This window comes from Oryctolagus cuniculus, chromosome 1, assembly GCF_051225735.1.
Source record: "Oryctolagus cuniculus isolate XC-2025 breed Fujian yellow rabbit chromosome 1, ASM5122573v1, whole genome shotgun sequence".
Classification (NCBI taxonomy): domain Eukaryota; kingdom Metazoa; phylum Chordata; class Mammalia; order Lagomorpha; family Leporidae; genus Oryctolagus; species Oryctolagus cuniculus.
The window spans coordinates 209,629,604-209,646,006 of NC_142867.1; the positions used below are offsets into that span (position 1 = coordinate 209,629,604).

General features: G+C 38.7%; 1 protein-coding gene across 26 annotated transcripts in view; it reads left to right on the forward strand.

The window, feature by feature from the left end:
* FKTN (fukutin) overlaps window positions 1-16,403 on the forward strand; it is a 109,630-nt gene that overhangs the window by 56,857 nt on the left and 36,370 nt on the right. For 21 of the 26 annotated variants that reach the window (XM_089319000.1, XM_089319053.1, XM_089319002.1 and 18 more), the window contains one exon: window positions 247-374. The exons of the other annotated variants lie outside the window; for them this stretch is intronic. In XM_089319000.1, coding sequence (XP_089175126.1) covers window positions 247-374 — 128 coding nt within the window. The remainder of the gene's footprint in view (window positions 1-246; window positions 375-16,403) is intronic. 26 annotated transcript variants of the gene reach the window in all.

Consider the following 16,403-nt stretch of genomic DNA (forward strand, 5'->3'; position numbering starts at 1 on the left):
GAGGAAGCACCTGCCTCCTGGCTTCGGATCGGCATAGCTCTGGCTGTAGTAGCCATTTGAGGGGTGAACCAGCCTTTGTCTCTCTCTCTCTCACTGTCTAACTCTGTCAAATAAAAAAAAAAAAGAAAAATGTATCTTAGAATTAATACTCTTCATATGTAAAACATGAGAACTTTCCCCTTTCTAAAAAGAAGCTAAGTGTGTTTCCTTTGTTTCAGTCTGTGAAAGTCTTCCTCTTCTTTCTAGGTAGAAGACAGCTTGGAACTATCCTTCCATGGAAAAGAGGATGTAAAACTTGACATTTTTTTCTTCTATGAAGAGACTGACCATATGTGGAATGGAGGCACCCAGGCCAAAACGGGGAAAAAATTTAAGTATGAATCAGATAAGTAGCTATAAAAGGGGCTATAGAAATAATTTTAGAAGGTAGAAATAAGAAGTAAGTGCAAATGGAAGAAAAGAGAGGGGGAGAGAGAGAGAGAGAGAGAGAGAGAGAGAGAGAGAGAGAGAGAAACTTTTGTCAAGGCTCCATTATTGCCTAATACTTTTCTCAGCTTACCCATAGAATCCATTTATGCGTGTGAAGTGAGAACTGCCTGTAAGAACAGTCTGTGAGGAGGAGGTGTCCCTGGGTTTATCAATTCAAGGAGTCACGGTTAAAGCCTTTGAGTCATCAGAAAGAGAATACTAAAGCAAGGAACACAGAAAGCAATCCCAGAGCCTGAAGTACAAAACTGATGACCAGAGCTGTAGGAGCTTGATAATTATATGGAGGTGGTTAAGAGTTGGTAAGAAGATAGTCAAGGTGAAATGAAGTGAAGTTTAAGTGAAGAAATTGGGATAGAATAGGGCTGCAGCTGTGGGTGGGCAAGCTTTAATAAAGACTGAGGGCTAATCCACAGCTACTACAGTTTGTCGAGTGTCAGATTATGTCAGTTGTAAGGTGTGTCACTATTTTAAGTGCTACTGAGAAAGGAAAAACACTGCCAGTTAAAATTTTAAGACACATGATTCACAAATGAAAAAAATTGAGGGAAAGGTGTCTCATAATTGATGAAATGCAATAACTTAGATTTACATTATTAACAAGTAGTTGCAGGTTTTTTTGTTTGTTTGAATGCTGCGATGGTCAAACTCTTGGGTAGGGAGAGACAAAAATGACATTAGAGAAACTATAGTCTGCTTTATCATGTTGATGATTTAGTTGGCTGGCCTTGCTTCTGAGAATGTGAGAATGGAAAGCTGAAGAAAAGGGGCTTTGGAATCAGGCAGACCTGGGAGACCTCAGCTTCCACCTTAACTACTTGGTAGCCTTTAGCGTTTCAAACAATAATCACCTTATCTATTAAGTTTGGGTAAAACTATGCGTCAGGCACTTTTCTGAGCGTTTTATATGTAGTAGCCCATCGAATCCTCACAGCAACTTTAGAAGGTAGATGTTCTGTAAGGCACTGAGAACCAAAGCATTATTTGTTCAGTCACCCTGCAAATAAGTGAAGGAGTGAGATAGCCAGCCTGTCTCAAACTCTTGCTTTTAATCACTATTCTACACTGCCTCCCTAATATACCTTACAATATGAAACACTAGGCCGGCGCTGCGGCTCAATAGGCTAATACTCCGCCTGCGGCGCCGGCGTACCAGGTTCTAGTCCTGGTCGGGGCGCCGGATTCTGTCCTGGTTGCTCCTCTTCTAGGCCAGCTCTCTGCTGTGGCCTGGGAGTACAGTGGAGGATGGCCCAAGTGCTTGGGCCCTGCACCCACATGGGAGACCAGGAGAAGCACCTGGCTCCTGCCTTCGGATCAGCACAGCACACCGGCTGCAGCGGCCATTGCGAGGTGAACCAATGGCAAAAGGAAGACCTTTCTCTCTGTCTCTCTCTCTCATTGTCCACTCTGCCTGTCAAAAAGAAAAAAAAAAAAAAAAGAAACACTAGTGCTTAGCAGTTAGTAAGTTATTAGCACATAGAGGTTATTTATCAGTATTTTTACTACTAATGTGACTGCTATTAGTGTCATTATGATGGAAATCAAGTGACCAGTGATGGACGTACCTTACCACCTAGATGACATTAGAGCTTCTCTCAGTAAATAAACTTGACACATTGTTCAAAAAGTAGAGTATTCTGTAAACACAGGATGGATTCCAAACGCAAACTATTTTCCCCCCGGGTGCTTAAACACCTAACTAGGATCCCTTCATCTTTACCTAAAGGCAAGGAGTATTTGTGTAAGGTGGAACTTGTTCTAGAAGTTTGAGAATAATCAAACTTCTCGGGCTCACAGTATACCCAAATTGACACTGATCCCAGAAAATATTCTTGAAACTTTTATTAATTATAAAATTATTTTGCTTTATGACAACAAACTCTTTTGTGCTGGATAAGCTCTCATTGTAAGACACTTAGAAATCAGTAAATTATGGGGTCAGCACAGTAGTGTAGCAGGTAAAGCCACTGCCTGTAATGCCGGCATCCCATATGGGCGCCAGTTCAAGACCCGGGTGCTCTACTTCCGATCCAGCTCTCTGCTATGGCCTGGGAAAGCAGTAGAAGATGGCCCAAGTGCTTGGGCCCCTGCACATTCATGGGAGACCCAGAAGAAGCTCCTAGCTCCTGGCTTCAGATTGGCCCAGCTCTGACCATTGCAGCCATTTGAGGAGTGAACCAGCAGATGGAAGACCTTTCTCTCTTCTCTCCCTCTGCTTCTGCCTCTGTGTAACTCTGCCTTCCAGATAACTAAATAAATCTTTTTTAAAAAAGAAATTGCTAAATTAATGAATATAAAATCGATAGTCACTGAAACTAGGTGAAGGTGTTTTTGACACTCAGCTATAGTTATTTTAAAGTATGATAGAGTTGCCGTATGTAATGTATAATTTAATTTAGAGGCTTAAAAATACTGTAAAGCAGTATAATATAAAAATTAAGAGTACAGAGCCAGTGTACTGATTTTTAATCCCAGCTCTATATTTTACCATCTATATTACATTGGACAAGTTAACTTCTCTGTGCCTGAGTTTCTTCAACTGAAAAATGGAAATAGTAATAGAAATTGCATCATAGAATAGTTTTAAGGATTAAAAGAATTAATAAACAACAAAAAGAGCTTTGAAGAATGCCAAGATGTACTAAGTAATCATTAGCTGCTATTGTTAATACCACTATAGTATAGTAGTAGTAGTGAAGAAAACTATTCCTCTTAGTCTTCTGAGAAATTTATAGATTAGAAATCTGTATAGTTATCAATATTAAACTGCTTAGAGATCTCTTTTAAGAGTGTTACCTTATTTCTAAGAAAGATAATTTCTAGAGCTATTATTAAAATCCCGCTGTTCTGGCCGGCGCCGCGGCTCACTAGGCTAATCCTCCGCCTTGCGGCCCCGGCACACCAGGTTCTAGTCCAGGTCGGGGCGCCGGATTCTATCCCGGTTGCCCCTCTTCCAGGCCAGCTCTCTGCTGTGGCCAGGGAGTGCAGTGGAGGATGGCCCAGGTGCTTGGGCCCTGCACCCCATGGGAGACCAGGAGAAGCACCTGGCTCCTGCCTTCGGATCAGCGCGGTGCGCCGGCCGCAGCGCGCCGGCCGCGGCGGCCATTGGAGGGTGAACCAACGGCAAAGGAAGACCTTTCTCTCTGTCTCTCTCTCTCTCTCACTGTCCACTCTGCCTGTCAAAAAAAAAAAAAAAAAAAAATACTGCTGTTCTTAATTTCCTTTCTAAGGCATGAGTTTTTCTTCTCACTGACATGAAACCTACAAACCTTAAAAGAACTGTTCATTTTCAACCTTTCTATTTCTGGATGGAAAAAGCTTCTTTCATTCTGCTTTAACTGCTCTTTATCGTAGCAGTGTTTGGGAAGTGTAAAGTGTTCTGATTAACAAGAGAAATGAGCAGTGATAGAACTGTCTGGACAGATGGTGTGAGTCCCAGATTTTCTATCATTTTACTGTGACCTTAAAAGGCAGAGAAAGGAACAGGAGATGGCAGTTAGAGTAGTTTCTTTGGAAGATTCTCCCAGCCATATGCCATCTTCATTCTTTTCAGCACTATTCACTTTAAGGAAGTGCATTTTTAACACTACTATTCCTAGGGGGAAAAGAACCCCAAAACCTAAGAGTCTTTTTATAATATCCATTTTTTTTTGCATGTGTAGTTTATTTTGAGAAAGAATAATATAGAGTTCTTACCATTTTTAAGAAGCTAAAGAGGAACTCAAGATGGAAGAAAAGAGCTTTTTTCTCTTTCCAAAGTTTACATGCCTACAGGTTGATGTGTTTGATCCTAATATTTGATAATATTTTTTAAGATTTATTTATTTATTTGAAAGGCAGAGAGAGAGAGAGGTCTTACATCCATTGATTGACTACCCAAGTGGCCGCAACGGCTAGAGCTGGACCAATCCGAAGCCATGAGCCAGGAGCTTCTTCCAGGTCTCCCATGGGGGTACGTGGGCTTAAGCACTTGGGCCATCTTCTGCTGCTTTCCCAGGCCATAGCAGAGAGCTGGATCAGAAGTGGAGCACTCGCGTCTTGAACCAGCACCCATGTGAGATGCCGGCACCACAGGCAGCAGCTTTACCCACTATGCCACAATGCCAGGCTAATAATTTTCATGTTAGCAACAACAATGAAGATAAATGGACCAAATAACTTCTAGGTATCAGGCATTGTGATAAGTACTTTATGTATATAATCTGAGGTAATCCTCATAGTATCACTGTAGGATAGGGATTCTCACCCCCAGTTAGACCTGAGGAAACTAATGCTCAAAGAAGTGAAGTAACTTATTCAAGGTTATTGGCCATTAATGGCAGGGCCAAGATTTAATTCCAGACGTGTTTGACTCTTAAATCTAAATGCTTCCTTGTAAGAGTTAACAGGTTAAGTTAGTTAATACATTTAATGCACTTAGAACAGTACCTGGCACATTCTAACAACTGTATGAAGAATAGCTTCTGCTGCTATTACCATTACCATATTTTTTAAAAGATTTCATTTATTAGAGTTTTTTTTTTATAGAGTTACAGACAAAGGGAAAGACAGAGAGAAAGGTCTTCCATCTGCTGATTAACTCCCCAAATGGCTGCAATGGCCAGAGCTGGGCCAGGAGCTGAAGCCAGGAGCCAGAAGCTTCTTCCAGGTCTCCCACATGAGTGCAGGGCCCAAGCACTTGGGCCATCCTCTGCTGCTTTCCCAGGCGATAGCAAAGAGCTGGATCAGAAGAGGAGCAGCTGGGACTCAAACCAGCACCACAGGCAGAGGCTTAGTCTATGCCATAGCACTGACCCCTACCATATTATATTATTATTATTATTATTATTATTATTACTTTGTGTACTGTAGTAACACAAAGCATAGTACCTTCAACACAGTGGTAAATTGAATTAGTTCTCTGGACAAGTTTTTGCTTCATTTCAGTCTTAGTTCTCAGTCTCTTACTCCTTTACCTAAAGCCATTCTTTTACTGGAAATCCAAATTCCATTTTTAATTATTATTTGCATTTTGAGACCTGTTTTCCTTCTCCAAAATTCAAATTGCTTTAATAAAAAGTGGTAAGTATATTAACTCTTTCTTCAGGTTGTAATTTTTATTCTGTGACATCCTAGTTTCTACAGATGCTGTCTCAATTTCTTTGGGATGTTTCTTTCCTTCCTATTTGAATCAACTGATAAGGTGCAGGCCAGAAGTTTGGAAATTAGTAATAGTTAATCTTTATTAAATACTTCCTGGGGCGGCGCTGTGGTGTAGTGGATAAAGCCACTGCCTGCAGTGCCAGCATCCCATATGGGTGCCAGTTTGAGTCCTGGCTGTTCCGCTTCCAATACGGCTCTCTGCTATGGCCTGGGAAAGCAGTGGAAGATGGCCCAAGTCCTTTAGTCCCTGCACCCACAAGGGAGACCTGGAAGAAGCTCCTGACTCCTGGCTTCTGATTGTCACAGCTCCGGCCATTGCAGTCATCTTGGTAGTGAACCAACAGATGGAAGCCCTCTCTCTCTCTCTCTCTCTCTCTGCCTCTCTGTAACTCTGTCTTTCAAATAAATAAATAAATCTTTTAAAAAAAATTGCTTCCTATGTGCTAGGCACTGTGCCAGCCTTCTATATACACCATCTCACTTAACCCTTATAATAGATTTATAAGGGAGATTTTATTATTGTTGCTTTCATTTTATGAATGAAAAAATTAAGGTGGAGTTAAGACTTATACCTACATCTCTATCACTTCAGAGCCCATGTGCTTATATGTACATCCATATATACATACTGTATGTTAGTTTCTCGTGATGTCTATCATTGTGAAAGCCTTATCCTACCACTGTATCCTCTCATAGAAAGTCTACTCCCTTTGGGGCAAGTAGTGGGCTCCTTACTTTCTGGTAATTGCCGTTTCCACTATTCAAAAATTTGAGTTTATCCTCTGTATACTGCGTTCCCATCCAAATTTGGCTCTTATGTAATTTAGTACTTCATTTCTGTAAAATTTATTAACTGCTAGATACTGATGTGAATGTGATTTAGTTTCTACTGTCAAGGATCTCATAATCTAGACCATGAAACAAGTATTAAAGTACTCTATTAGCAGTCTAGTAGTTGAAGTATATGTAATCTACAGTAGAGGTATGTTTTGTATATATACAAAGCATGTATATGTAGAAACAATGGCAAGGAAGTATGGCTTAAAAATGGAAAAGTCAATCCTATGTAGAAAAAATCACAAGGAAGTGTTTTAAAAATACAGAAGTTTGGGCCGGCGCCGCGGCTCAATAGGCTAATCCTCCACCTAGCGGCGCCGGCACACCAGGTTCTAGTCCTGGTCGGGGTGCCGGATTCTGTCCCGGTTGCCCCTCTTCCAGGCCAGCTCTCTGCTGTGGCCCGGGAAGGCAGTGGAGGATGGCCCAAGTGCTTGGGCCCTGCACCCCATGGGAGACCAGGAGAAGCACCTGGCTCCTGCCTTCGGATCAGCGCGGTGCGCCGGCCGCAGCGCGCCAGCCATGGCAGCCATTGGAGAGTGAACCAACGGCAAAAAGGAATACCTTTCTCTCTGTCTCTCTCTCACGATCCACTCTGCCTGTCAAAAAAAAAAAAAGAATACAAAAGTTTGTTAGGTAGAAAGTTAGGAGGAATATGGAGAAAAGCATGGTAATATATTTTTCTGCTTAGATTGTTTGCATTTTTATTTAAAACTTATTTGAACATATTTGTACATAAATAGTTTTTGGAATTGTTCCCTTGAATAGATGCTCATAAGTGGAGTTATTGAGTCAAAAGATTCATGCCTTTTAAGGTTACATATTTTGATATATATTGCCAGACTGCCTTCCTAAAAAGCTATAAGCTAATTTTTTAAGATTTTTGTTTATTTATTTAAGAGGTAGAGTTACAGACGGGGGTTGGGGTTCTTCTGTCTGCTGGTTTACTCCCCAAATGGCCGCAACAGCCAGAGCTGAGCCTATCTGAAGCCAGGAACCAGGAGCTTCTTCTTGGTCTCCCACGTGGGTGTAGTGGCCCAAGCACTTGAGCCATCCTCCACCTCTTTCCCAGGCCATAAGCAGAAAACTGTATAGGAAGAGAAGCAATCAGACACTAACTGGTGTTCATATGGGATGGCTTAGCCTACTAAGCCACAGCCCTGGTCACCATAACGTTTTTATAGTTACAGCAAAAGAGAATGCTTGCTTTGCTACTGAGATTTGTATTGTAATTACAGTCATTAATGTAGTTGATAATGACTCCCCTGATAGTTCCTTTCAGTAAATTTTTCTGCTATCTCTTTATTATCCTAAGGTTGCTTCTTTCATAAAACTAGGCCAGTCATGGATGGCAAGTTGCCAACAGCTATTACCTTTCTATTAACTATTGCAAACATCCTTTGGCTTTTATTACTATCACACACACATGCACATCTTTTTCCCACCTTACAAATCTCTCTTACAAAATCCAGCTTTAAAATATTTCACTGCAATTTAAATTCTGTTTTATAAATATGAGGGTACTTCAAAAAGTTCATGAAAAGTACGTGTTATGAAAAAAACTATGCATGGATTTAAAAAGATTTTACATCACAAAGAACTTACCTTTTAATTCTATTTTTTCAATAAGCTTTTTAAAGTACCCTTGTATTTGTTAGATAATTATTATTAAAGACTATTCTACCAAAGCTTTGTGCAAGTTTAATTTTAGGTGACTGAGCCCAAGAATCATCTGCTGTTTGTGTCAGATGATCTCCTAGGCTTTAGTTTTTGTCCATAAAATAATAACACTGCATACCTCACAAAGTATGATTGGATTAGGTAATGTTCTGAAGTCACCTGATTCAGTGCTTGGCACGTAATAGATTTGCAGTTGTTTGCTGATTCTGAATTAAGCAGGAAAAGCCCTGATGTCTGATCAAGAAGATTCACTGCAATGTAGCCTTAGGGAAAATATCACATAGTGGTGAATTAAAGACCACCAGGTATTACCAAGATGAATAGAAACTTAACTACAAGGAGTTATAATTTAAAAGAATGAAACAAGTAGAAAGAGTGCTGACATTTAGGAAATTTCCTGGAAAAGGTGAGCAGGGTTGATCAGCACAACTTGAATGAACATTGTTGCAGGATAGTGGGGGCTGCTATTAAATTTGATTGGGTTGGCTCTAGGAAAGGAGATTTAATGAAGGGTAGAGAAGATGACATTGGACAATATTGGGGAACTGGCTGATGAACACGTTTTAGTGTTGGACCTCAGAGTGTTTTGTTTTGATGTAGCAAACAATAGTCTTATAGGACTTTTTTTTTCTTCTTTTTTTAAAAAATTTATTTAAGGGATACAAACTTCATGCACTTCATATATACAAATTTAGGAACATAGTGATTCTTCCCGTCCTACATCCCCCCACCTATACTTTCACCTTTCTTCCTCTTCCATCTCCCATTCCCATTCTTATTTTTTACAAAGATCTATTTTCAGTTAACTTTATACTTATAAAATTAACCCTACACTAAGTAGAGTATTCAACAAATAGTATGAAGAAAAAACAAAAAAAATTGTTCCTCAACAATGAAGACAAGGGCTGTTCGAAATCATCACATCACAAAGTTTCAAATTCACTCCTGTAGATTACCTTTTAGGTATTCCATTAGTAATCATAGATCAGGGAGAACATACGGTAATTGTCTGTTTGGAACTGGCTAATTTCATTAAGTATATTGGTTTCCAGTTGCATCCTTTTTGTTGCAAACAACAGGATTTTGGGTTTTTTTTTTTTTTACTGTTGTATAATATTCTATTTGGGTTGATTCCTTATCTTAGCTATTGTAAATTGAACTGCAATAAATATAGGGATATGGATCACTCTTTCATATGCTGATTTCATCTCCCTTGGGTAGATTCCCAGGAATGGGATGGCTGGGTCATTGGTAGGTCTATATTCAGATTCCTGAGGTTTCTCCATACAGTCTTCCACAGTGGCTATTTACACTCCAACAGTGAATTAGGTACCTTTTTCCATCCTCACCAGCATTTGTTGTTTGTTGATTTCTGTATGAAAGCCATTTTAATTGGGGTGAGGTGAGGTGATACTTCATTTTGGTTTTGATTTGTATTTCTCTGATGGCTAATGATCCTGAGCCTTTTCTCATGTGTCTTTTGGCCATTTGGATTTCCTCTTAAGAATATCTGTTTAAGTCCTTTGCCCATATCTTAACTGGGTTTGTTTTATTGTTGTTGAGTTTCTTGAACTCTTTATAGATTCTGGTTATTAATCATTTATCAGTTGCATAGTTTGCAAATACTTTCCCCCATTCTGTGGGTTGCCTCTTCACTTTGCTGAGTGGTTGTAGTTGTTTTTTTTTTTTTTTTTTTTGGCAGTGCAGAAGCTTCTCAGTTTGATGTAATCACATTTGTCAATTTTGGCTTTGATTGCCTGTGCCTCTGGGGTCTTTTCAAAGAACTCTTTGCCTGTGCCAATGTCTTGCAGGGTTTCCCCAATGTTCTCTAATAATTTGATGTTATTGGATCATAGATTTAGGTCTTTAATCCATTTGAGTGGATTTTTTTTTTTAAGATTTGTTTTTTTTTTTTTTTATTTGAAAGGCAGAATTACAGGTAGGCAGAGGCAGAGAGAAAGACAGAGGTCCTCCATCCACTGGTTCACTCCCCAGATGGCTGCAATGTCCAGAGCTGTGCCAATCTGAAGCCAGGAGCTTCTTCTGGGTCTCCCATGCAGGTGCAGAGGCCCAAGGACTTGGGCCATCTTCTACGGCTTTCCCAGGCCATAGCAGAGAGCTGGATCAGAAGAGGAGCCTCTGAGACTCATACTGGAGCCCTTATGGGAGGCTGGCACTGCAGGTGGAGGCTTTACCTATTATACCACAGCACCAGCCCCTTGCTTCATACTTCTGCAAACACATTGTAATTTTAATTTCTATCTCCTTGATAACTTAATGAGTGTGTTTTTTCATGTTTTGTGGTCATTTGAATATTTTCTTTTGTGAGGTACCTGTTGAGGTGTTGTGAATTTTTTCTATTTGAATCATCAGTCTTTTTCTTACTATTTGTAGGTTGTAACGTTGAAAATATCTTCTCCTTTGTGCTTTCTTCTTTTTACTCTTTTAAGGGCAATATTTGTTCAATAAAAATTCTTCATTTTAATGTAGTTTAGTATATCAGTCTTTATTGGTTAGTACTTTTCTTTGTCCTGTTTAAGAAATCTTCCCCTGTCTCAAGGTAATGAAGATATTCTCTATTCACTTCTAGAAATTTTATTTTTGTATCTATAATTTGAAGTAAAGATGAAGTTAAAACTCCAGACTTGATTTAAATTTATCTGTTTTTTTATTTGTTTTTCCTGTTCTAAGATCTAATCCAGGGTACCACACTACATTTAGAAACTTGATTTTTATTCACAATTTTAAGCATGTCACTAATAAAACTAGATTATCCTACAGCTTTGCATCTACAGGGCCTGCCTGTAGATTGAGTTGCCTCCTCTTTGAAGTCAATCCTTGGTATCTCTGACAACAATCTCCCTCTCCAATGAATTTCCATGGATTGGGTTTTTTTTTTTCTTTACCTCTGTCATGCTTTATTGGAGTACTTTTGTTGATTTGTCTGTCTTTTCTAAGTGATAGATAAAATCAGGCCTGGTGCATCTGTTCAGTTGAACAAGCCCTACTTGAAACTAAATCAGGGCCTGTTAAGTGCAGTTTGCACTGTTTTGTTAAGATGGTAAGTGGCACCATGTTGATAATTTGATCCAACCTAGCACTTTTGGAGAATTAAAGCCATAAACTTAAGTCACTCTACTTGTTTTTAATCTCTCTGCTGCTTTACAAGAAGTTGAAGACTAGGGTTAGTTGTTGAATCCTCACTCAGTCAGCTTTAGCTTCGTAGATTAATAGTATGCTCCTTTATTTATAGCTCTCACCAAACACATTTATCTCATCATTACTCACAGCTGTGGAGCTTAAAAGGCAAATTTGAATAATTTCTTTAAATGAGTGTGTTTATTTTAAAACATTGACTTTTCCAAAAACGATCTCATATTTCTTACTATGTTTATGCATTCATATTTTACAACATATAGATTATGTCTTAAGTCTCCTTAATTATACCTCCAAACTTCTGTTGGAGTAGCAGATGCAAAATTGTATTGTATCCTTATACAATATATAGAAATGGCACTTATTTATATAGCAAGCTTTTTTAAAAGAAAATTGCCTAGGAATGCATAAACAGAAAATCTTTCTTATATAGAAAGTAAATTTTATTTTTTAAAACTGCCATATATTTTGTTGTTTGAACTTCATTCTATAAGATAATTATAACAACTAATACTATAATAATTAATACATATAACTAATACATATAATTAGTATTCCAAGAGAAATGAAAACATTTCCACTAAATACTTGTATACAGGCGATCATAGCAGTCTTTTCTATATTTATTAATTTTTAATAATATAAAGAGAACAGATTTCTTTTTTTTAATGTGTTGCATATGGCTTCAAATTTTGGCCTTTTTTTTTAACTTTTATTTAATAAATATAAATTTCCAAAGTACAGTTTATGGATTACAATGGCTTTTTCTCCCTATAACTTCCCTCCCACCTGCAACCCTCCCCTCTCCTGCTCCCTCTCCATTCCATTTGCATCAAGATTTCATTTTCAATTATCTTTATATACAGAAGATCAGTTTAGTATATATTAAGTAAAGATTTCAATAGTTTGAACCCACACAGAAACACAAAGTGTAAAATACTGTTTGAGTACTAGTTATAGCATTAAATCACAATGTACACACATTAAGGACAGAGAACCTACATGAGGAGTAAGTGCACAGTGACTCCTGTTGTTGACTTAACAAATTGACACTCTTGTTTATGGCGTCAGTAATCACCCTAGGCTCTTGTCATGAGTTTCCACGGTTATGGAAGCCTTTTGAGTTCGCCAACTCCGATCTTATTTAGACAAGGTCATAGTTGAAGTGGAAGTTCTCTCCTCCCTTCAGAGAAAGGTACCTCCTTTCATGGCCCATTCTTTCCACTGGGATCTTTCATTTAGGTTTTTTTTTTTTTTTCTTGCCAGAGTGTCTTGGCTTTCCATGCCTAAAATACTCTCATGGGCTCTTCGGCCAGATCCGAATGCCTTAAGGGCTGATTCTGAGGCCAGAGTGCTGTTTAGGACATCTGCCATTCTGTGAGTCTGCTGTGTATCTCGCTTCCCATGTTGGATTGTTCTCTCCTTTTTAATTCTATCAGTTAGTATTAGCAGACACTAGTCTTGTTTATGTGATCTCTTTGACTCTTAGACCTATCATTATGATCAATTGTGAACTGAAATTGAGAGAACAAATTTCAAGCCATTTAGAGATACAGTTCTAAAAATATAATGATTCTTCCCTCACTGCCCTTTTTCCTCCTTCCTTTCCTTTTTTTCTTTTGTAATTTTTGAAATAACATATTTTTACTTTATGATCACAAGTTTAATGCTCTACTAAATAAGGAGTTCAACAGGTAAAAAGTAGAAAAAACACTGTTCGGCAGGAATATAGATAAGGCCTAAAAATAATAGTCAAATCCCAAGATGTCAATTTCACTAATATATTTTAGGATTTTTGGGGGGAGGGATTATACTCCTTTTATTAGTTACCACAAATCACAGAAGACATGTGATACTTGCCTTTTTGGGTCTGGCTTATTTCACTAAGCATAATGGTCTTCAGTTGCATCCTTTTTTTTTTTTTTCCCAAAAGACAGAATCTCCTTTTTTTATGGCTGAGTAGTATTCCATCATGTATACATGTCACATTTTCTACACCTAGTCATGAGTTGGTAGGCATCTGGGTTGATTCTGTATCTTAACTATTGTGAATTGAACTGCTATAAACATGGGAGTACAAGAAATTTTTCATATGCCTATTTCATATTCCCAGGAGTGGGATAGCTGAGTCATTTGGTAGAACTATTTTTAGATTTCCAAACAATCTCCATACTGTCTTCTATAATAGTTGTACCAGTTTACATTCCCACCAACAGTGTATTATGGTACCTTTTTCTGTGTGCCCTCGCCATTTTTGGATGTTAGCCATTCTGACTGGGATAAGGTAAAACATTCCCCTAATGACTAGTGATCCTGTGTATTTTTTCATGGTCTGTTGTCCATTTGTATTTCATCCTTTAAAAAATGACTATTCATGTCCTTTGCCCATTTCTTAACTGGACTGTTTGTTTTATTGTTGTTGCGTCTCTTGAGCTCTTTGGATATTAATCCTTTCTCGGATACATAATTTGCAAGTGTTTTCTCTCATTCTTTTGGTTGCCTCTTCAGTTTGTTGGCTGTTTCCTTTGCAGTGCAGAAACGTCCTAGCTTGATGTAATCCTTTTGTCTAATTTTGCTTTTATTGCTGTGCTTCAGGGTTCTTAATCAAGTCTTTGCGTAGGTCAGTGTCTTGCAACATTTCCCCTATGTTTTCCTCTAGTAACTTAATGGTTTCAGATCTTAGATTAGATCCCTGATCCACTGTGAGTTGATTTTTGTATAAGGTATAAGATAGGGCTTTTGTTAGATTTGTGAAGAAAATCCTTGGTACTTTGATTGGAATCACATTGAATCTATATTGGATAATTTGGACATTTTGATGATACTAATTTGTCCAATCAACAAACATGGGAAATTTTTCCATTTTTTTGGTGTTTTTCTTCTATTTCTTTACTTAGTGTTTTGTAATTTTTATTGTCAAGATCTTTCACATCCTTGGTTAAATTTATCTATTATGAATGAGACTGATCTTGCAAGTTCTTTTTCAGTCATGGCATTGTTAGTATATACAAATGGTACTGATTTTTGTGTGTTGGTTTTATATTCTGCAACTTTTCCAAATTCCCTTATGAGTTCCAGTAGTCTCTTAGTAGAATAGTTAGGGTACCCTTTTTATAGGATCATGTTATCTGAAAACAGGGATAATTCGACTTCCTTTCCAATTTGTATGCCTCTGATTCACTAGGCCATAAAGCAAGTCTAAACGAATTTAAAAATAAAATCATACTGTATATCTTCTCTGACCACAATGGATTGAAATTGGAAATTAATAACATAAGAAAGCTTAGAAAATATACTGGGGGACTGAACAACATGTTCCTGAATGAACAGTGGGTCATAGAAGAAATCAAAAGGGAAATTTAAAAATCCCTTGAAATGAATGAAGATGATAACACAACATATCAAAACTTACCAGATACAGCAAAAGCAGTGGAAAGTTTAGAGCAGTTAGTGCCTGCATCAAGAAATTGGAAAGGTATCAAATAAATGATCTAACAGTGCATCTCAAGGGCTTAGAAAAACAAAAACAAATCAAATCAAAATCAGTGGAAGGAAAGAAGTAATAAAACTTAGAAAATAAATAAATGAAATTGAAATTAAAAAATAAAAGAGATCAGTGCAGTGAAGAGCTGGTGTCTTAAAAAAATAAAATTGATAAACCATTGGCCCAACTAATCAAAAAGGGGGATGGAGAAGACCCAAATTAATAAAATCAGAGATGAAAAAGGAAATGTTACAATGGACACCACAGAAATGGAAAGAATCATCAGAAATTAGTACAAATAGTTATCTGCCAATTGACGGTATTAAAAAAAATTTCAAAAAGAAAAGGAAGACTTTTGACAATAAGTTGGAGGTGGAAGTGATATGGCAGTGCTGAAGCAGTAAAGTATACTGTCTCTTGTTTAGGAATAGGGTAGAGATTCTGCATAAATTTAGTCATTTTTAAAAAATTTTATTTAAGGTTTATAAACTTCATGCATTTCATGTATACAAATTTAGAAAGATAGTGATTCTTCCCACTCTCCCTCCCGCCCTGCATTCCAACCCTTCTTCCTCCTAAATTTAGTCTTTAATAAAAAATGTTACAGGCCGGCGCCGCAGCTCACTAGGCTAATCCTCCGCCTGTGGCGCCGGCACCCCGGGTTCTAGTCCCGTTTGGGGTGCCGGTTCTGTCTCGGTTGCTCCTCTTCCAGTCCAGCTCTCTGTTGTAGCCTGGGAAGGCAGTGGAGGATGGCCCAAGTGCTTGGGCCCTGCACCCGCATGGGAGACCAGGAGGAAGCACCTGGCTCCTGGCTTCGGATCGGCGCAGCGTGCCAGCCGTATCTGCTATTTGGGAGGTGAACCAACGGAAGGAAGACCTTTCTCTCTGTTTTTCTCTCTCTCTCACTGTCTAACTCTGCCTGTCAAAAAATAAAATAAAATAAAAAATGTTACAGAGAATTATGTTTAAAAATACACAGTCACTGTAGCATATAATACCTAAATCTTGCAAACAAGTAGAAAGCAAAAGGGAATATATAAACCTTTATTGGCCAGCACCGTGGCTCAATAGGCTGATCCTCCGCCTTGCGGCGCCTGCACACCGGGTTCTAGTCCCGGTCGGGGCGCCGGATTCTGTCCCGGTTGCCCCTCTTCCAGGCCAGCTCTCTGCTATGGCCCGGGAGTGCAGTGGAGGATGGCCCAAGTGCTTGGGCCCTGCACCCGCATGGGAGACCAGGAAAAAACACCTGGCTCCTGGCTTCGGATCAGCACGATGCGCTGGCCACAGTGCGCCGGCCGCGGCGGCCATTGGAGGGTGAACCAATGGCAAAAAAAGGAAGACCTTTCTCTCTGTCTCTCTCTCTCACTGTCCACTCTGCCTGTCAACAAAACAAAACAAAAACCTTTATCAATCCAAATGAAAGTAAGAAAGGTGGAGGAGGAAGGTCAAAGAAAAACTGTGGTAAATTGAAACTCAAAATAATCACAGCAAAATAAACATTGTTATAGTACCCAGTATCTAAGTGCTTGGGATTGAGTTCCACCTCTGCCTCTGCTTCCACTCCAACTTCCTGCTACTGCGCACCATGGAAGGCAGCAGATGATGCCTCAACTATTTGTGT